The sequence below is a fragment of the Ictalurus punctatus genome, chromosome 27 (genome assembly GCF_001660625.3).
Source record: "Ictalurus punctatus breed USDA103 chromosome 27, Coco_2.0, whole genome shotgun sequence".
Lineage (NCBI taxonomy): Eukaryota > Metazoa > Chordata > Actinopteri > Siluriformes > Ictaluridae > Ictalurus > Ictalurus punctatus.
This window is the reverse complement of record NC_030442.2, coordinates 10,897,983-10,919,805: the sequence shown is the minus strand read 5'-3', so window position 1 is coordinate 10,919,805 and position 21,823 is coordinate 10,897,983. Positions and strand designations below refer to the sequence as shown.

The 21,823-nt window shown below is 38.9% G+C and overlaps 1 protein-coding gene across 2 annotated transcripts; it reads left to right on the top strand.

Annotated features, from left to right (window-relative positions):
• The first annotated feature begins 1,104 nt into the window (after positions 1 to 1,104).
• On the top strand, positions 1,105 to 21,377 carry znf507 (zinc finger protein 507). 2 transcript variants are annotated; one of them, XM_017459296.3, is made up of 7 exons: positions 1,112 to 1,411; positions 4,185 to 6,322; positions 9,385 to 9,502; positions 11,140 to 11,248; positions 14,061 to 14,165; positions 15,191 to 15,325; positions 18,632 to 21,377. In XM_017459296.3, exons 2-7 carry the CDS (start codon positions 4,187 to 4,189, stop codon positions 18,945 to 18,947), a joined length of 2,919 nt encoding a protein of 972 aa, XP_017314785.1. In that variant the 5' UTR covers positions 1,112 to 1,411; positions 4,185 to 4,186; the 3' UTR covers positions 18,948 to 21,377. The 2 variants fall into 2 exon arrangements, with proteins under 2 accessions (XP_053532609.1, XP_017314785.1); XM_053676634.1 differs by lacking the exons at positions 11,140 to 11,248; positions 14,061 to 14,165; positions 15,191 to 15,325; positions 18,632 to 21,377 and adding an exon at positions 10,493 to 11,131 and having other exon boundaries at positions 1,105 to 1,411.
• Positions 21,378 to 21,823: the final 446 nt, after the last annotated feature.

The window sequence follows — 21,823 nt, the reverse complement described above, 5'->3', positions numbered from 1 at the left end:
TTTGAAAAGCCTTATGTTCTATAATGGATACAATGTAACCCATGTTTTATACATACTGACCACACTGAATTGTATTTATTTATTTATTTTAGAATTTAAATGTTTTTAATATTTTAGAAATATTTAAAACAAAGTTCAATACCTTGGATGTTTAATATTCAAGATTCTGCACTATTTCTAGGTCCCTATTTAAATGGAAGCAAATTTGTGATGACAGTGTTAACTGCTTTGTACAAAAGGTCAGCTTTTCCTGATTCCTAATCTCCTCTATTGAAGTGTGTGTTCAGATGACACTCTGACGGATTTGATCAAAAATAGATTATAAGGTTTTGCACAAACTTGTGAGTCCACCTTGAGTGCACACTGTCATTAAAATAAAAAGGGGACATAGCAAATACTAAGAAGCTCTGAAATTCATATAAATATTTTAAAGAGTGTACTTTTCACTAACCTTGTTGTCAATAATAAAAATTTGCAATAAAATGTGCTGTATTAAATTAGAAAACAATGCGAAATTCACACATACACACAAACAAATAATTATACGTACATTGATTATAACAAGGACTATATACTTAGCAATCACTCACAAATTGCTGTGGTTTGAGAGAAATAAAGCATACAGCACACCTTATAACTGATCATTTATCTAGAGTAGCACATGCATATAGCACTTATATTATATATTATATTAAAGCACACACACTGTAATGAAGCTATACTGTGAGTTACCAGACAAATTAATAAACTTATTCATTTCAATTTGCATATCCTTTGTTTGATTATTAGCTTTATGTAATTACCATTTTGCTGTTTTATTAGAAACCTGTAAAGAACGAAAGAAAGTATAGTGAGCATGCTTGTGATTTTAATTGGTTAAGACAATTAAAAAAGGTATAATGATCTTCTGTTCTCTGCTCTGTGTGAACAAAACAAAAACCTTTGCACACATAATCTAATAGTCTATACATAATGATTTGTAATCATGGTGTGTCGTTAAATTATGTGTTTTGTTTAGTTTTTTTTTTTTTTTTTTTTTAAATGTGATATACCGTATTAACGCTAGATGGCGGACATGAAATGCAACAGGTTCGAATCTGCCTGCTCTGGGATTGGTTAATAGCTAATACTCGCCACGTTATCACTGTCAAATCAAAGTGAAGGAGGCGGGACGTGTTGGAAAACATGTGGGTGGAGGGAAAAACACGCGGCATCGTGGGTGACGTCACGGTCGCGGTCCTGTGTGGTCACCTGACCAAGCACGGTCACGTGATCCTCTCTCCATTCTCGCCATTTTGAGCGCAGCGTGAGAAAAAAGTGGGATACTTTTTTTTTTTTTTTTACTGCCTGAGAGTAAAACCTGCGAATCACAAGAGCCGGGGGGCAAAGATCACTCAGAGTTGCCGCATCAGTAAGTAACTCCGACTGCCTGCGTATAAAAGTCGCATGATTCCGAGCTGTTTATTAAACAACGCCAATGGTTTAAGTGTCTTATTTTCCTCACTGTCGGGGCTTCAGTGTGAGAGACGGACTGAGTCCCAAACGCGTCCGTTCTTTTTATGTAGCGCACTACCACTGGGGTGTAAGACGTTCCATCGTACCCTATGCAGTGCGCCTCTGTAGGGAGTAAGGAAGCATTCGGAATACGCCCAGATACTCGCCATGTGTGTCTACTCGTCGTATAGAGAAGGCTCCTCATGCCTATAAGGAGCTCCACGGTTATTAGGGACGTCGTGTTCTTATTAAAGAGCAGAAAACTTCTAAAGCATTAGCATTAATTAACATCATGAAATTCATCTCATGGCATTGGCTGCGTTCTGAATCTCTTTAGAAATATCTGCGTATACGCCTTGGTAGTGATACAAATATCTTATATAATACTTTTTTGAAGACATACCCTGTTTTATCATTCTTTTGGTCCTTTAATGTAGTTAATGTATACACTTCGACGCTATAAATGTTTTAAGACGACCAAAACATGTATGTTGGTAATAAAATCCCCCATCCTGTAATGCTGGCCTAAACTAAACAATTTAAAAAAAAAAGAAGAGCTAAAATATATTTAACTGTCCTGTTACTGCTGCACCCAGTTAATACTGCTTTCTTAAATTCCCCTTCCTTTAAGTTGAGTTAAACTAAAACTCTGGCTTTTTTACTGGCTCTATTTTGGTCCATGTGTGTTTATGATACACGTGTGTGTGTGTGTTATTAGGAAGTGAAATCCTGCATTCACACCACAGTCCCGAAGAAAGCAGAAGCTGAGGAATATTTTGTGGTCAGAGAGGGAAAGTATAGGGAACCAAATCTGTCTTAATAATACTGCAGTGAATGTAGTTGGCTGATAGATAATGCTGGCTTATCTGAAGTGTATATCAACTGTTCAGATGCAAACAGTGCACACCCTAAAACCAAATGTAACGAAAAGGCCAGCTTGCTTTAGTCTGGGCGAAAGTCACCCTATGAGTCACAAAACCGTTTATGCAATGTGATAAATCACAGACATGCTATAATAGCATTGGGTATTTTAAACCAGGCTCCTGCTGACCCGCTCGGGGTCAGACGCCTCGTAAGGCGAACAGCTGACTTCTCCTAGGCAGTAACTGATGAATGATGATTAAGTTTTGTGAAGTGCTGTGCTTAGCTGTTTTAGTTTCAATTGTTATAATTGTGGTATTACAACATAGGAGATCCTGCAGTACCTGAAATAACTGTCAGTCCAGACAGGATTTCGCTGACTTTTTTTGTAATTGTTGCCGCCAAAAATGCTTGATTTTGCTGCAGTTTTTTTTCTCCAAAATTTGCACGGTCTTTTGCAGTGATGCTTGTTAGTAAATAAGACCCTTTAGCTGTACTCATGTTCAAAGATGATGCATCTTGGCTCAAATCTGCGGTAATTAAAAAAATCTGGACATTGAGATACTGAGTGCAGCACCATTCAGATATAAAACTGGACAGTGGTAGCTCAGTGAATATGACATTGGACTTCTGATACAGCAACTTTCATTTATCAATACTGCAACAGTGACCTGGAATAATTATAATGAGTCTTTATTTATCACATGTACATATGCACAGTGAAATTCTTTTCTTCGCAAATCCCAGCATGTTAGGAGGTTGGGGTCAGAGCGTAGGGTCAGCCATGATACAGTGGCCCTGGAGCAGAGAAGGTTAAGGGCCTTGCTCTAGGGTTCAACAGTGGCAGCTAGGCAGTGCTGGGGCTTGAACGCTTGAACCCCTGACCTTCCGATCAGTAACCCAGAGCCTTAACCGATAGGAGTCGTGAGTTCAAATCCCAGCACCGCCAAGCTGCCACTGCTGGGCATTTGAGCAAGGCTCTTAACCCTTAACTGCTCAGTTGTATAAAAAATGAGATAAATGAATGTTGCTCTGGATAAGGGCATCTGCAAAATGTCATAAATGTCAATGCAAAAATAAAACCCACAACATCCAAAACTGCAGGAGGCTGGCAGAACTGGAGGAAAAAAAGTTGTACTGGCTGACATTGTTAAATCAAAATGATAATATAATTAATTATATTAATTAATTTCTTTAGAGTGCACAAGGGCATTTATTTATACATAACATAAAATAGTAACAATTTGTGTCAGTGTATTGTTAAGAAGGGGTGGACATTTCACTAGCTCAAACGTCTACAACAGGCAGATTTCGTATCTTGATTAGTTGCTTTTTATTCAGAGTTGCCAGGGGCAACAATTAGGTTCAACAAACAGAAAGGAAAGATTTTTACTCGGTGTATTATTTAATGTGCAAGCATGACAATTCTCTTCAGAATCAGGAACACATAGGTATGTGGAAACACCTACTAAGCCAAGCAGCATTAAGTCCAGCACAAGGCCATGATATAACATTCACGCTCACTCCATACGGTCACCTCGCAGATTTAAAAGAATAAAGACGCAACCTAGACTCAAATAATATCTTTTTATATATGCGATACACCCCTGCTAAGTTAGCAAAGGAGGTGCAGCGTTATTGATGTTTAAAATAAATCAATAAATAAATAAAACTCCCAATTCCTCTTGCATGCAGCATTTGGCTTAAAAGAAATGATTCACTTTGAGGATATTAGACACTTGTATTCTTTTTATGAATGCTTTTATACGTTTCACTGTAAATGTTTTATTTGGGAAATTTCATTGATGTATTTCTTTTGATGTTCTTAGGTATGGAGGACAGCCGTAGTGTTGCCATCCTAGTCCCTTGCTCCAGGGATCATCAGGATGTCTTCAGCCCTGATTCACACATTCATGATGTTGAAGAAGAGCAGGAACAGCACAAGCAGGCTGCAGATTCTCTCATCCAAGTGATTGAGAAGCTCAGTAAGATAGTGGAAAAACGGCCTAGGCAATGCACTCCCTCTGGGAAAAAGCGTCCTTCCATGACCTGTGCCTCAGTTATTGTGGCGGATAGCAGAGAAGGCAGTGGAGGGGTTTCACCATCCAAAAGAACCAGGGAGTATGGAAAGGAGTGCCTGGATCTCAGTTGTGTGTCAGTGCCCATTACAGAGCAGGACCCGATTAGCAGAAGTGCACGCATGCTTACCTACTACCAGTGCAGTCTATGCCGCTTCCTTTCTCCTACACTGAGTGCTTTGAAAGAGCACATGAAGCAGCATGATGAGCAGCACAATGACCTCATTCTCATGTGCTCGGAGTGTTGTTTTACCTCCACCCATCAGGAGGAGCTAGAAGCGCATATCAGGCTCCACGTTGAGGATGGCGACTGCACCAAGAGGTCCCCTGCAGAGCAGCAGACAGTAAAAGCAAATCTTCAGGGTAGAATGGGGTTCTCTACCATGAAATCTGAGACTGAATCGGAGAAAATGCCAGGAGCCCCTAAGAAGTGGTACAGCTATGAGCGAGGTCGGTATCACTGCCTGATATGCAGTTATGAATGCGGGCAGCAGCGCAATTTGAAAACGCATGCCTGGAAGCATGCTGGTTTGGTGGACTGCTCATATCCCATATTCGAAGATGATGCTGACCAGCATGAGGCTCACCCTTTGTATACCCTGAGCAGCAACCCATCCTCAGAGCATTGTAAAAGGCAGGAGGCTATTGTGGTTCTCGCACCTGTTGGAGAACAAGCTCAGGTTCTGCACAGTGCCCCATCAATTCAGTTGGAACTGTGTGCATCAGCAAGTGTGAAATGCGAGGGTGATGTGCCTCAAAACCCTATGCAGAATGTTTTCACTGTTGAAGGAGCTCTGTCAGAGGAGCCCCCAGGAGAGGTTCAAGTGACTCCTGAGGCACAGATGGAGCTGGAGTTGGAGACAGAAAATCAGCAGATTAACACTGACAGCTTGTTGTCTTCAGTACAAAAGATCATCAGCTCCAGTGGCAACACTGCCGGCCATGTCAACGTCATTGTGGAGAGGCTGCCCTGTACTGAAGAACCTGTAACCAGCAAGCCTCTGCTCCTCAGCCCAGAGGTGTCTGGATACAAGACCCTAGCTTCCCAGGAAGTGGGAACTAAGAGTCAATCTCACCCCATGTACTGTGAGGAGCAAGTTCTCATTGACTGGAATGATAGTGATGAGCATCAGGAAATGGAAAGTCAAGAGTCAGATCCACCTCCGGATGAGAGTCTACCTCCAGCTCGAAGGAGGACGCACTCTGAGTGTTTGCGGTTGCATTCCTTGGCAGCTGAAGCCCTTGTGGCTATGCCATTGAGAACGCCGGAGTTGAGCAAGTCCACTGTTAAGGGTACTTCGAGTGTGATCTCTGACACTGGCCAGAAAATACTTGATTTGTCTGCTGCTTCTGCTTTATCTAACACAAAGGCATCTTCAGCAGAGCTGGTGGCTGGGATGCCAGGGTCAGCTACCCTCTTGAACTTCAGCCATGGTTCTAGGGAAGAATTAATCTTGGAAGGACCTTCAAAAGCTGGAATCAGCACATCTTTACTGACTGTCATTGAACGGCTTCGAGAAAGGTCGGATCAAAACGCCTCCGATGAAGACATTCTAAAGGAGCTACAGGACAATCCACAGATTCTGAATGGCAGTATGGCTACGGCAGAGGTGGGTGTGGCAGGTGATTCTTCCTCTACAGAAGCCGATCTGGTGGAGTACGTTGCTGGGAGTGACCGGCCCTACCGCTGCCGTCTGTGCCTTTACAGCAGTGGCAACAAGGGCTATATCAAGCAACACCTGCGTGTTCACAGGCAGAGGCAGCCTTACGAATGCCCCATCTGCGAGCACATTGCCTCTGACAGCATGGATCTGGAGAACCATATGATCCACCACCGCAAGAGCCACATGTATCAGTGCAAGTGCTGCAATGAGATTTTCCACTATAAGGTGATTATGCATGCTAGATTAATATTATGTGAGACCCTGAGTACACTCTCTTAGATTGAAGAATAAATCTAGATTCCTAAAAGGTTCTTTTGCTAGTTCTGCAGGGGAACATTGAAGGTTGTGTGTAGAACCCTAGATTTGAGGTTTCCATGCAGGTTAGGGCTCTAGATCTGAACTATCCAAGGAAGCTGTGAGAAACTAATTTTCCTAAGAAAATGTTATTAAAGACTTTTATGTCTGTTTTTAAAGTCACCCTAAACTTAGTGAAATGACTTTTTAATCTTTTTAGTGTGATTTTTAACAGTGCAGCACTGGTCAAATGCAAAAAAAAGTTAAGTGATTCTTTAAAGAAATGTTATTGCATCATAAATTGTAACAGCCTATCATGTTCCAGTATGCAGATGAAGGCCATGCAGCATGTATAGGACTGAGGGAATTTCCAATTAATGCTCATAAAATACAGATTTCCTGATGCAACAAAGCTGCCGAAGTACCTACACTTTCACCGGCTTATCCACAATTACATTTTTTTCTGGGAACCACAATGTGTGAGCGTGTGACTTTAAGCTCAGCTATGATAGTTTTTAACCAATAATTGCCCCTGAAAGCTTATTTTTATATGAGCATGTACAACTACCCAAATTTATTAGAAAAAGTTCAGAGCAGCATTTCTGGGTACAGCAGTTAAATTAGTCATGGAGCCAAATTGTGTTTGGGCCAGAACCCAGCCCACATGTGTCTACATATTTACTTGAGAATAAAAAGTACTCCTCATTAAAACTAATCTTTCAAATGCAGTAGTAATGCTTTACATGAAGGTCTACGATTATTTGCTTCATCAGTTAATATTCAGTTCGGCAATAATAAACCATAAGTAACGTTAACAAAGGAAGGGAACACGTGTACTAATTGATATTTGTTTAGAAATGACTAAATATACCTATGTTTACTTTATTCAATCCATTACTATAATCCCAATGAACAAAAATTAAATTACAACATGTTGCTAAATGGTAATAACTTTTTGAACTCTGGTCACCAGGTATAAATATTGGCACCTGGTTTTCGGCCTCTGTTCTGAATTTTGCCACTTAACATTCGTTAATGTGTTGGTTCGTTAATGTGATGGTTCATATTGGTCATTGTATGCTTCATTTTACTCATGGATAATATATGCATTGGTATATACAGGTGTTGATTAATTATAAATTAAATATTTAAAAAGCATCGACAGAATTTACCCTAAATCTGGGATTGAGATGATCTTGTTAAAAACTGCAGTGCAGTTAGCGATGTGCTTCCACTTTTCAGTACAGATTCTTCCTTACTTTAATTTTTGGTCCTTGCTTTTTATCCCACCCTTTATTATTTCTTTCTTTTTTTTTATTTTATTAACATAAAGGTAAGATGGCAGTTGCACACTAAAAAAATGTATGCCAGCTGTGGTGTTTTATTTCTGCTTTAATGGGCAGTACTACTCTGAAGTGGGAAGATGTATTGATTTTTCTGTTTGTAAAGATGATTTCTAAAGTCATGCTTTAAAGGTTTGTAAGGTTGTTAGACAAAGACAAAAGAGAGAATTCTTGATTTTTTTCATCCTAGGTGGGTTAAATAACAATCCGCAGAACACAAAAACCTTAGAGGATGTCTGATTCCTTCATTGAGTATCAGCACTATTATGAGTGGCTTCCAATTCAGCTCAAATTTGCTGGAAAATGAAAAATACTAACAGTAACACACACACCTTATACTCTCAATGCAAGCATTAGTTTAAATTCACTGATATGGTGGTAGACCAAAAAGATTTATTAAAAGCATGAACATTTGAATAATTATTAGTGACATTAGGCTACATTTAACTGACAGGACACGGGCTGAATGGCGATGCACGGTGGCCCATTCGGAGGTGGTGTATAACACTGCAATGTGTTAGCATCGTTAACAAGTAGCTGTCTATTGCAAACATTACATGGAGCATAACGTTAGTTGATTTCATGGCCACAATGCCAGCTGCCTCAAACAAACATAATATAGGACCGTCTTTCAGGTGCTTCGCCAAATTCCAGGTGTTTCCTTGCTTTGTTTGAAATGAACGATAGCATCGGTTGCACACCAGAAACCGATGCTAGCTTTCCTCTCTTTTCCTCTCAACGAGTCGGGGCGGAGCTAAACTTAAAGCTAAGCTAATCTTTTGTAGTTTTTCCCGTGTGCTTGTAGGCGTTCTTCTTCTTGTTCACTACTTGTGGACCGACTAAAACACTTGCGCGTATTTGCGGCCCCCATCAGGTCCGGAAGAATCGCATCCTCGCTACCTCCATTAGAACGGTTCCAATGCTAGTGCAGAAAAACAAGTATCATCACGTTTTAAGAATGTTGGTACCGAAGTATTGGTTCTCGTAACATCCCTACTATAGAACGGATCACCTTGTCATAATTAATGAATTACAAGCACCAATTTATACATTACATGCACTCCCTTGCTTGGGGTGTATAGTTATATTCTTTACCATAAATTGGTACTGTATGTGTTGTGGGCGCAGTCACTTCAACACTAAACAGCTATATTGTGAAAAATTGATAAAAATGAAATCAGAACTTACCTGAGATTTTGATAATAATTTTGTAGTTGATAAATTTTCATGATGGTGCCATTTTTCAACAATTTTGGGGAGACCAAAAATATAGCTACCATGAATGCTGTCAGTTGAGGAAGAGCGTTTGGGGGAGCTGGGAAAGGACATGTGATATAAAATATAAGTTAATTCTTCCCTTTTACAAAGGGCATTTTTACTTGTGTGGTGTTTTGTTTGTTTGTTTGTTTGTTTGTTTTGTGATTTTTTTTTTTGTACTTAGAGTTCATTTTTAATTTGTGTAATTACCTGGAAAGTGCTGAAATAATGCTGTCCAAGCCGTGTGCACAGCATTGGAAGATAATCCTATTATAAAGTTTGGCATTTCTAAATGTGGAGATACTGGCCTTTTCCCTTCACTGTGTATTTATTAATATGCTGCCTGTGATGAATGTCTGAATTTTCTTTTTCTTTTTTTATTTCTACTTTCAGAGTCAGCTGAGGAACCACGAGCGAGAACAACACGGGATAAGTGAAACCGCAGTGGCCCTCACACCTGTTGGCGAAACCAAAGCGAGCATGGACGAGTCCGAAAAGATCTCTGATGAGGGTGAGAGTCTCGCCATTATAGCAGTCTGTATTTTATTTTATTTTTTCCGTTGACAAGGACCAGGGGTGGTTTTCTTAAACTGTCACATGCAAGTTCACCACAAGTGAGCCGACAAAAACTGTGCAGCTCCTGAATTAAAATGCTGCAGTCTCTGGTGCCATCAGGGATTTGGGCGAATTGTAATTTTGTTACCACAGCAACAGCTTGAGAAGCTCTGGTTACTGTAACATGAACAGTGCATGTGGATTAAAACATAACGAAGCTAATACTGTAATGAAAAAACTAACCATCTCACAGCTTCATCATTAATTCTAACCACATTCTTGATGGAGCAGCACACACAACAATAAAATAATATATCTATCCTCTAAGCACTGACTATGATGATATCCTTGTGCTGTATGCAGACATTGAAATATTTAGCTGTGGATGGTAAAACATCTTCCATGAGTCCCAGAGAGATTTTCTCATGATAAAATGACATCATGAGAAAACAGTTTTTTTTGTATATGTCGAGATTACGAGAAAAATAAGTTGAGATCATGAGAAAACTAGAAAGAAAAAGAAAAATGCATGGCCTCTTAGGGCTTTCGTGGATGTGATAAGTGTATTGTCTCATAATCAATTGCAATAATAATGTAATAAGAACTAGGCCTGACTTGTTATTATCGGAAAATAATCGACGCGGGGCTGGTGTGATGCATTACCCCAGAGTCGATGCTTTTCTTATCAACTTTTCCAACCAAACTTTATTCCTCTTGTACCAAATACCATTGGCCAATGATTACAGTTTTCAGTTTGTCAATAAACAATACATGCCTTTGAACTTTTTATAGTTACATTTAATATTCTGGAATGCCCAAGAGAAAAGTTAGAGCCTGTTATATAAGTCATTCTCTCTCTCTCTCTCTCTCTCTCTCTCTCTCTCTCTCTCTCTCTCTCTCTCTCTCTCTCTCTCTCTCTCTGTGTGTGTGTGTGTGTGTTAATAAGGCTGTCATGTTACAGAGAAACCACAAAGCGCTGTCCTGAAGACTTTGGCAGAAAACTTACTGTTACAAAGTGCTGACCCTGGAGACTCCTTCCCTAAATGTTAAATAAATGTTTTCTTATAGAAAGCTTCAAATCATCAAAAAAAAAAATTCTTTGTAAAATAGCACGTTTGGGTTTTTTTCAAATCTGTATATTATTTGGCTTATATTATTTGAAACATCTACTGTCCAAATTCCTGTGAATTAGTTCCTCCTATAGAAACAATAGATTTACCTTGCAGCCAAAAATTCTGTTCGAGCTGTGTTATAAAAAACTAATCAACACCAAGACTTGAAGAATGCCGTGACTTGTGATATTGCCCGGTCCTACTGCACATTACACTTCTAGTTCTGATGACATCTTGGTTCACCTCTTGTACTGGTGGAAAAATTTACTATTTATTATCCTGTCCTTTTCTCATTTTGAGTTCATTAATTACTCTAAATTTGACTGAAAACAGTTAATGCTCATATTAGACATGTTCTTGCGCTTGATTTTTAGAAATAAAATAAAAGAGGATTTTTTGCCATGTTATTGATCACAAAGCCCTGCATAAAAGTGCTCTCGTTTGTGTGCATGTGTGTGTCTTTGTGTGTATTTTCCTGCAGATTGTGTCAGCGAGAAAGTGTATAAATGTGACATGTGTGACTATACCAGCTCTACCTACGTTGGAGTGCGAAACCATCGCAGGATTCACAGTTCCGACAAGCCCTACAGGTGTGTCTCAACTCTCAGCAACTCTAGGACATTTTTTTTTCTGTTAAGCCGGTAGATCGACTTCCAAAATCATGACATCGGCAATGATTGCCACGGTATAGCAGATTCTAAGAGTGTTTAAATAGATGTTATCTGCACTTCAGTTTATAATCACTTTCACAGGGTTTCACGAGGTGACCATGGGTGTGTGTAATAGCAGCATCCAACCACCGGAGGGCAGTAAAACCTAAATTTAATGTCTGGCCAAAAAAAAGTCGCATACTGTAGAAATTCGTTGTACCATTTTTAGCTTTGATTACAGCGCACATTCATCATGGCATTGTTTCAACAACCTTGCAACGTTTATTAAACATTTATTTCCATCCAGAGTTGCAATAATTTTTGGCCGAGATCTTGTATTGAGGACGGGAGAGTTGAACCACTCTGTAAAGTCTTCTACTGTACATCCCAAAGACTTTCAATGGGGTTAAGGTCGGGATTCATGTATGAAAATGATTCGTCATGCTCCCTGAACCATTCTTTCACAATCTGAGCCCAATGAATCTTGGCATTGTTATCCTGGATCATGCCTGTGCCATCAGGGAAGAAAAAAAAACATTGATGGATAACCTGGTCATTCAGTACATTCAGCTGACTTCATTTTATTGCCACATAATGTTGCCGATCCTAGACCTGACCAATTGAAGCAACCCCAGATCATAATACTTCCTCCAGAGGCTTGTACAGTAGGCACTATGCATAATTGGTGCATCGCTTCATACACTTCCCTTCTTACCCTGATGCACCTATCGCTTTGGAATAGGGTAAATCTGGACTCATGAGAACACATTACCTTTTTCCATTGCTCCACAGTCCAATCGTTTTGCTCCCTAGCAAATTGAAGTCGTTTTTACCTGATTAGCCCCACACTGATTAGGTCACACAGCAGTTTAGTCCCAATCCTGTAAGTTCTCGTCGCATTGTGCATGTGGAAATAATCTTACTTTCACTCAACATAGCCATGAGTTCTGTTGGATTTTTTTTTTAACGATGTGACTTCACCAAGCATTTTAAAGATCTCCGATCACGATCATTCAGGATTTTGAACATTCATTATTCTGACCACATTTCTTCAATTCACTACTCTCCTTCCAGGTTTAAATAATGCGTTAGACAGTTCTTAACAGAATTCCAGGGATTTCAGCAATCTCCTTAGTTGTTTTCTTTGCGTAATGCAGGCAGTAGCATCTTTTCACAACAACGGGATACGTCCGACATGGTTGTTTAAGAGAGAAGCTACACACTGCATCAGTTAGGGTTAAAGGAATTGTTGCCAGCTGAAACATAATCACTGCAATAATGATCCAATCATGGGCTCTTAAGTGTTTGCTTATTTAAATCCAAACAGCGACCTTAAAACATTTCAAGGGAAGTATTGTGGATGTGTGTGTGGGGGTGTGTGTGTGTTGGTGTAGCTTACAATATGGTAGAGATGCATGAAAGTGGTTTAAGTGGTGGACACTTAAATTTGACTTTTTTGACTACTATTCGGAAGAATTTCTAATTAAGTGATCAATGTTCAGCTGATTAATGAATTAAATGGCTTCGTTTGGCACATTTATATATTGAGTCAACTGAAAACAAGCTTTCCTTTCATATGGAACTGTGTAAGTTAGTATTCCATCATGTTCTATGATTAGCCTTCTGTAAAGACAAAGATTAAGTCACGTTGATTGAAGGCTAATCTTTTCATTCCTAGAAACAGAATCGCAAAATAAACGCAGCTAGAGATTTACTGCACCAAAGTCAATGTTAGCCAGTTATCTAACTTTAGCTAAGCTGAATATATTTATAAGGCAAAATGGACAAGCCGTGCAATGGACTAGCATTCCATTCAGTTTGTGTTCCCATCTCGGTAGGCTAAGCCAGACTCCGAATCCACCGCAGCCTTGACCAGGATGTAGTGGTTACCGCAGACAAATAAATGTAAACAACATGATCGTGATTAAAACACACCCCCTTCCCAGTGTGGTATTAGATGTGGAAAGAAAGATCACACACACACACACACACATAGTGGATCTCATTCTTCAGTGCTTAGTAGGGTCACTTTACACATGCAGATATATCTCAGCCATTTTGCTTCTCTTACCTACGCCTACTTCAAACAGCCCCTCAGAGACACGTAGCCCTTTCAATTAGCACTCGCCTGAGCACTGCGCATTGAGTGAGGTGCCATGGAAGTGCTGGGGGCATGATGATTTTCTGTCCTCTGTAGCAGGAAAAAAAAATGAAAGCATTCATCAAGTAGGTAAATTGCAAATGAAACCCATTAAGTCCCTTTTGTTGGGGTTCGTATGGTGAAGAAGCGTGTGTAAACGCTATAATATCAGCTTTTAACCACAAGAGGGCAGTAAAGCTTAAGTTTAATTTACCCGACACGTTTTTATGATTCACTCAGTGTAAGTGAGTGTAGCGCTTCCTGTGGTATTAGATGTGGGTGTGAAAGATATGTCCACACACACAGTTGTAGTTGTCTCTCAGCCGTTCCGCTCCTCTAACCTACGCCTACTTCAAACAGCCCCTCAGAGATGCGCACCCCTTTCAACTAACACTTGCCTGAACCCCACTCTTTGAGCTCAGACTCCATACAAATGGCCTCTTACTTCAGATTCAGAGCTGTGGGGCGATTGCACAGCCTTGCAAATAAGCCCGCATCATAAAAAAACAAAAAACAGCCCAAAATACACACTGGAAAGAGTGTAAGAGGTGGTTGGGGGGCAGTTTTCTGTTTTTAGAAGTGTTTTTCTATGTCCACTCTGATCTGCCACAGGTGCTGCAGCTGCGACTTCGCCACCACTAACATGAACAGCCTGAAGAGCCACATGAAAAGACACCCCCAGGAGCATCAGGCTGTGCAGCTGCTCGAGCAGTACAGGTGAGCAACACGGCACAGAGCCGATAGAAAGAAGTGCTCTGCTTTTATACCCCTGAACTCTCGAGGGGCTTAACAGTCAAAGCATTTTCTTTAATGTTAGGAGATTGAGAGTTTGAATCCTGACATAACTATCCATGACTGGGGCTTCCAAGCGGAAATAATTGGTTCTGTTGTCTGGGTGAAAAGAATGGCCATCCTCTCTGCTGTCAGTCAAACTGACATATCTAATTGTGGGAATTTGTTAGCATGCAGAAGCTTATACAGTCCTGTACATCTGCTTAATGATGTTCCATGAGTGGCAAGTCAAGTAAATGTAGTTGTAATAATTTCCTTTATTTAACGAGACAGGAGAGCAGTTACTGAGCCGCCATGAAATGCTGTAAATGGTTGCAGGTTATTTGCAACTTTATCGCAACGATTGCTTAGATGTTACCTGTTCTTGGCATGGTGTTCTACTGTAGTAAACGCACACCAGGGAAACCTTCTCATTCTATTTATTAGCACTGTGTCTGGCCATTCTTGTATCATATGACCAAAATTTATAATTAAGCATGGAGAATCAATAGCCTGGACAAGTAGGTTCAACACCCAGCGGACTTAACGGACATAACTAGCTAACTAATCCACCACATGTTATGTTACATTAACTACCACATTTTTAGCCTGGTAAATTAGATTTCCAGGCATCCAAAACGTGGGGTCGTGCAGCACAGCTTATATTTGCCTGTGGGCTAGCTAATGAATTTAACATTTGTCCACCTCTGGCAATTTATCTTAGTTTGCAATAAGGCAGATGAAGTGGATATGAATCATAATGAACAGATGTGTTGAACTGAAGGTCACACAGATACACCAGAGTTCTAGCTAAATATAGAGAAACCGCATAAGATGTTGCACTGATTTATACAGTGTATAGATGAAAGCCAGCTACAGAGTTCCTTTGTCTTGTTCTTGATAACTTTGGTCTTCTGTAGTACTTCTATAATTAGTAGTCCTTCTGAAAAAGAATCTGTTTCGTTCTTCAGGTGCTCCCTCTGCGGTTACGTGTGCAGCCATCCTCCGTCCCTCAAGTCCCACATGTGGAAACATGCTGGGGATAAGAACTATAACTACGAACAAGTGAACAAAGCCATCAACGAGGCCATCTCTCAAAGCAGCCGGTGAGTGACACCTTGAACTCACAGCGCATTGTGGTTACTTTACAAATCATTATAATGCAGTCTGTATCTTTATAGCTTTTTCTGAAGAAGCGCTGGATCAGTACTGCTCCAAAAATAAAAAAACAAAGTCTGTTTTGGTGTCTTAGAAAATCTTCTTGCACAGGAAGGCACAGAGCCCACATGCTTATATTATATTAAAAGACGTTTCTACTCGGAGACATGAAACACAGAGCAGTCAGTAAATCAGCCCACGGGTTAAACTGCCCAGCAACACGAGCGCATATCAATAAATTATCAAACTGAACTTATTTAAAATGCTAAAAGGAGCATGACGAAGAGTTAAATGACTGTTTGAGCTTGTATAGTGTATGGTATCTCGTATTAACAACAGCGCTGTCTGTCTGTTGTCGGAGATTTAAGGTATGTTCACACGCAGCGATTTTGTTGCTGGAAGTCGCCAGTCGCTGTACTATGAAGTCGCCAGTAGGTGTTCCTACTACTGGTTAGCATAGTAATATTTATCAGTGGGTGGCGCAATTAGCATTGCATTTTTGACAACACACCTGTTTCTTTAAAGAATGAAACATTCTGGAGGGAGAGAATTTGTATATAAAATTTACCAGTGTATATATGTAAGGGATTACCACAGCTAGGTGCGCTTCACACAATTTTGATGCACAACGTGGAGGAAAAGTTCCTCTGGTTGCCTTCACAGAGTGTATTAAAATCATGTAACGCACATCTAGCCAGGGATTATCCCACTTATACCATGATCACTTGCCAGCATTGACAAGTTAAATCTGTCATTGATGTTTGCAGTGCAAAATTTAACTGAAAGAACAAAAATAAAGGTAAATTTTTGTTAGTTATTTTATATACAGGTTGTTAGATCTAGAATTTTGCCTGCTATAAATCATATACAGAGATAAGGTAGTGTGAAAAGATTACATTTATTTGAATGAATTATAATAAATTAACACAGAGAGAGAGAGAGAGAGAGATGTGTGTGAATTACCTGCATCTGTGCCGCATCTCTGCTAATGAAGAGCTGTGAGTTTAACTACTGCCTGTAACTGTATGTTACAATGGTTAGTAATTTATAGCGCATTAATTTATTTAATTAATTAAACTGATTGGAACTAGTTGTACATTACACGGTTTGAACACACACCTTCCAGCCAATCAGAATCGAGTATTCGAGTATGGTATAAATGCATGTCCTTCGAGATGAAGGAGAAGCAGTGTGTGCTCTTTGCCATCTCAGCCATCTATTTTATTGCGCAAGTGCCAGACTGTCTGGGTCCACTAAACAAATCAGAATCGCAGGTGGCATGGTGAATCACGGATCACATGCGCTCCCATTGGAATTTGTTGCTCCAAATTTGCATAAAGTTAAACTTTTCTCATCTTTCTCATGTCGCTGGACACACCCACATCTAGTTATCAGTGGGCGTTGTCACTCATGTCAACAGAAATCTGCGGTTCCCGTTGAAAATTAATGGTCTCCAGTTGCTTCATCACTACGAGTCGCTGTATGTGTGAACATACAGTACTGTGCAAAAGTTTTAGCCACCCTATTTTTTTTTAGTAAAAACTTTGTTATAGATTTTTATTTTATGACTTCTACATTATCAGTTGAGTACAAAAAACATGTTCGATTTCCAAACATTCGTTTTCCAACACAAAATTAAACGTTACAGAAAAACGTTTGTATGTCACTAAAGAAAGCAGCATATTATGTAAGAGACCACTTTTCAGACAAAAAAACACAATGAAGGCTGCTGGGTTTTGTTGCAAAAATAAGAAGCAAGTGCAACAGTCAAAGTCTCCAGAAGAACCATGACTGGTTCTCCAAGATGCTCAATAAAACTCACAGCTTATTTCCTTATAAAACTGCACTAACTGTACCAGAGACTACTATTTTTATTTTTAAAAATTTTGTCACGCCAAATATTGACTTTGCTTCATTTATTACCGTTTACTGCTCTTTACTGTATTTTTTTTTAAATGTAGAAACATTTAATTTAGTTATTTTGAAGACATCTTTGCTCTACAGTATTTCTTTGTATCTGCCTGAAACTTTTGCACAGAACTGTATCTTAATACCATTTCCACCTGCTGCATGCTGCAATGCGACAGAACAAAAGACTAAGTAACACGGCAATAAAACAGCAGAAACTCTCATTCATTCATTTATCTTTTAGTGATTGCTTTGCTTGACTCATTTCAGTGAGATTGTTTTCCTGCACCAGTCTACGAAGCAATTTTGCTGGCTTGTGGCTGTTTAAAACAATGTGGCTCATCTGTTGAATTGCCCTGCTCTGCTGTATTTAACAAGTCACTTTGTTTAATCCTCATCTATGGTTGGTTCAGATTTTTACACAATTGTGCTCAACTATATACACATAATATTGACATAAATACAACAGATTATGACCAGGGGATATAACATACAGTGGTGCTTGAAAGTTTTCTAAATTTCTGCATAAATATGACCGAAAACATCTTCAGATTTTCACACAAATCCTGAAAGTAGATAAAGAGAACACAATTAAACAAATGATACAAAAATATTAGACTTGGTCATTTATTTACTCAGAAAAATGATCCAATATTACAATATCTGTGAGTGGCAAAAGTATGTGAACCTTTGCATTCAGTATCTGGTGTGACCCCCTTGTGCAGCAGTAACTGCAAATAAATGTTTCCAGTAACTGTTGATCAGTCCTGCACATCGGCTTGGAGGAATTTTAGCCTGTTCCTCCGTACAGAACAGCTTCAACTCTGGGATGTTGATGGGTTTCCTCACATGAACTGCTTGCTTCAGGTCTTTCCATGACATTTCTATTTCTATGGTCAGGACTTTGACAGCCATTCCAAAACATTAACTATGTTCTTCTTTAACCATTCTTGCTGCATAACCCACTTTCTCTTGAGATTCAGTTCATGGACAGATATCCTTATATTTTCCTTTAGAGTTTGCTGGTATAATTCAGAATTCATTGTTTCATCGCTGATGGCAAGTCGTCCTGGACCACATGCAGCAAAACGGACCCAAATCATGAAACCGAACCACTGTTGTAGAAAATGAATCACCTTCTGACCAGTCAGATTTGAGAATTTGAGGAACAGCGCTGTGGTATATTGTATAATCTTTCATGATGATCATGTAGCTGAGATATCAGGACAGCAATTGTAAAGTTCAGTTCAGCTGTTAGACTTGTAGAATGATCTTTTTGACTTAAAACCTTCATAGTCGTACTCGTTTTCATGCTTCTCTCACTATTTCTCTATCCCGGGCAAAAGGTCTCCAGTTGTGCCTTCAAAATCAGGCCCAGATCCCTCCATAGACCGCTCATACATCGTCCTTAGCCAGAAGGAGAAGGCGTCGCCTCCTTCGGCCCCGAAAGCGCTGGAGGTGTCGGTGAGGAAAGGAGGCACCGGGCATCCGCCAGCAGGTATGGAGTACTGCATGCTGCTCTTCTGCTGCTGCATCTGTGGCTTTGAGTCCACCAGTAAAGAACAGCTGATGGAGCACATGAAGGAGCATGACATCTTCAGCATCGTATTGAGCAAGGAGCAGCAGGGAAGCCAGGCTTCTGAGGCCAGCTCAACACAGTGAGGAAAATCAGTGTACACATACAGTAAATTTCTTAAAATTAGAGCCAGTAACTTTTCTTTTTTTTTTTTTTTTTGCACTTTTTTTTTCTTTAGTGCTTTTGATACACTGCTTTACAGATACAGACACTCTGCACTCTTATTGTATCTCTTTTTTTTTCTTCCTCCCCTTTTCCTCTTTTTTTTCCCCTCTGTGTCATTAAGGTTCAGGCATAATTCAGGATTCGAACGTTTCCTCTGAAACGTTACCAGACTGATTTTTAAAATTAACCAAGGAAATACTTAATATCATAGGTGAATATTTTTGACTGAATGGCATTTCATACCTCATGAAGTCACTTTTCTACATGGTATAAATGTACAGTAGATTATGGTTAATCATCCACATGGCAGCTTCTCTACTTCACTGTAATATTATTTATCAGTATTGTTTATTGTATGAGGTATTGTCTTCATGGTAAGGGAAGAAAGGAAAAGGTATAGGTTTAATTACCTTCTCGTTTGTCAATTTTTGTGTTAATATTTATCACGCTAATTTATATCTTTGCATGTACCCTTCCGTTATGCTCACAGAAAGAGGGCGGATTGTTGCAAATCTGTTGTGTTTTTTTTTTTTTTGGTGCTATCGACACTTTGTTCAGCACATTTGGAGTGAACCAAGTATCACTTCAGGAATGTATCTTAAACCTACAGATAAGTCAGTGTGTGTTTATCGGCTAGTACTGTTTAAATACATAGTCACAAGACATTCTAATGGTCACTGGTCCAAAAAAATAATAATCAGGTAATAAAAACTCCATCCAAGACAAATACTGCAGCAAAAACCAAGTAAAATGTCATACATTAACTGCGGGGGATTATAGCACAAACATTTAAAGACCTGTGCATTGGATATGGTGATATATTGTAACGTAAGTAACATTTATTAAAAGATATTTCCGTTTTCTTTCATAGGACACCATTGTCTTACTAGTAACATAGCGTAATGCTAAGTTCTTCCTTTTATATTTAAACAAATACAGAAACTTGACTATTTCCTTCTTTCTTTCTTTTTTTTTTAGTTTACATTTAAAAGTTATGATGTGATTTTTATGATTAAAAGGCCACAAATGATTATTTTTATGTAAAATGTATTCATAGAACTTTTAAACATTGATGGCTACCTCTGGTCAAAATGTTTCCAAAAACTTCAACTTTAAAAAAAAAAAAAAAAAAAAAAAAAAAAAAACAATTAGTCTTATATACACACATCAAGAGATCATTTACATACTCTTATTGATTTCATGTCAACAGCTAAGAAAAATGAAATCCATAAATTCATGAGCTTTGACATTGCATTTGGGGAGAACAATGTACCAAGCAAAGTAAGTAATTTTATGTAAGAATATCTCGAACACGGCGAATTATGAATATCTCAGCCTACTTTACAGACGGAAGAGCATGCATCAGGAAGATAATGGCTTAGTATGCACATGGAGCATGCAATCACTCGAGCTCATTGTGCATTTTAATCACAGTAATTTGACTTTAGCTGGGATTCTCGGAAACCTTTTTATTTTAACACTCATACATCCAGTCAAGCGATGTAGATGCAATCAGATGTTGAGTGTATGCATTCAGGATGCAATTTGCTCTTTTGCAGTTCTTGATAATAATGGAACAGCTTATTAATCCGGAAAGACTGTAGGAGAAGATGGAGGAAGCAAAGTATAGCTAGTTTTGTATTATTTTTGGAACACACATAAGCTTTGCAATTATTTGCGTATTTAGCTTCAATTCTGCACCCACTGAACTCGCATACCTGCAAACATACCATGCATCACGTAAGTGATTTATTTATTTATTTTTCCTGAAATATCTCTGAACATGGGTGCTCAGTCAGTTATGTGCCTTCCATTTTTACTCCTGGTTAGTTCCCTTTTAAATTGAAGCCAAATGTTGCCCCATAAATGCTTGTGACTGAATTAGGCCTTGATTCTAAGATTTTGTTCTCATAATTTCTGTAATGTATTGACACTTGGTACTGTAGTATGGCTTTATACATCTATGGCTGTGTATATACTGTACAATTTGGCCTTTTTTATTTTTATTTATTTTATTTTTTTTAAAGAATTTCTATTTTTAAGGCAACTTGTAAACACACTACAGGAAAAAAAAATAATATAGTTTTGCCTAGCCAAAGTATATAAACAGTTTTACTGTAATCCTGGGTAATGGAAAGCATATCATCATAATGCTGCCAAAATGAAGAGGACAGTAGACTTTAACATTGTTAATGCCTTTCAGCACTATTTTTCAAGTTCATATTGTAATGGTCGTGCAGGGCCATATTTCACAAACCTAGTGTTCTGTTCGATTATTTATTTACACTTCATAGACTGTAAAATGTTATGACTTGTATTTTTTGGTATTAAAAACTGAACAATTACGTCAACCTTCTGAAAGTGTCATTATTTTTGGTGGTCAGCCAAAAAAAAAACAAAAAAAACGGAAGCCCCAGGAGTAAAATCCACAGAGTTTAACTTTCTCATTTCACACCGGAGCAAAGTTTAGCATCTTCATTGTGCTTCTATCCAGCCGATCGACTTTCGAAGTCTACCCCTGTTGGATTTTAGAAAGTGTAAGAAAGGCCTTGCTGATGCTCTTTGTAGTAAATCGCATCACGGTACTTTGGAACAGTCAGAGGTAAAGCTTTTACTGGCAAAGATTTTTCAGTCAGAGGCAAAGATTTTTCTGTCACGGAAAAGTCTTCAAGTCTTTGCGCTTTGTAGTTTCTTGGTAACAAAACCTGCTTTTTTATTGTCTTATTACCTTCGAAAGGGGGAAAAAAAAGAAGCAGGTGAGGGAATGAATGTTATAACTATTCTAAGGTAAGTAATA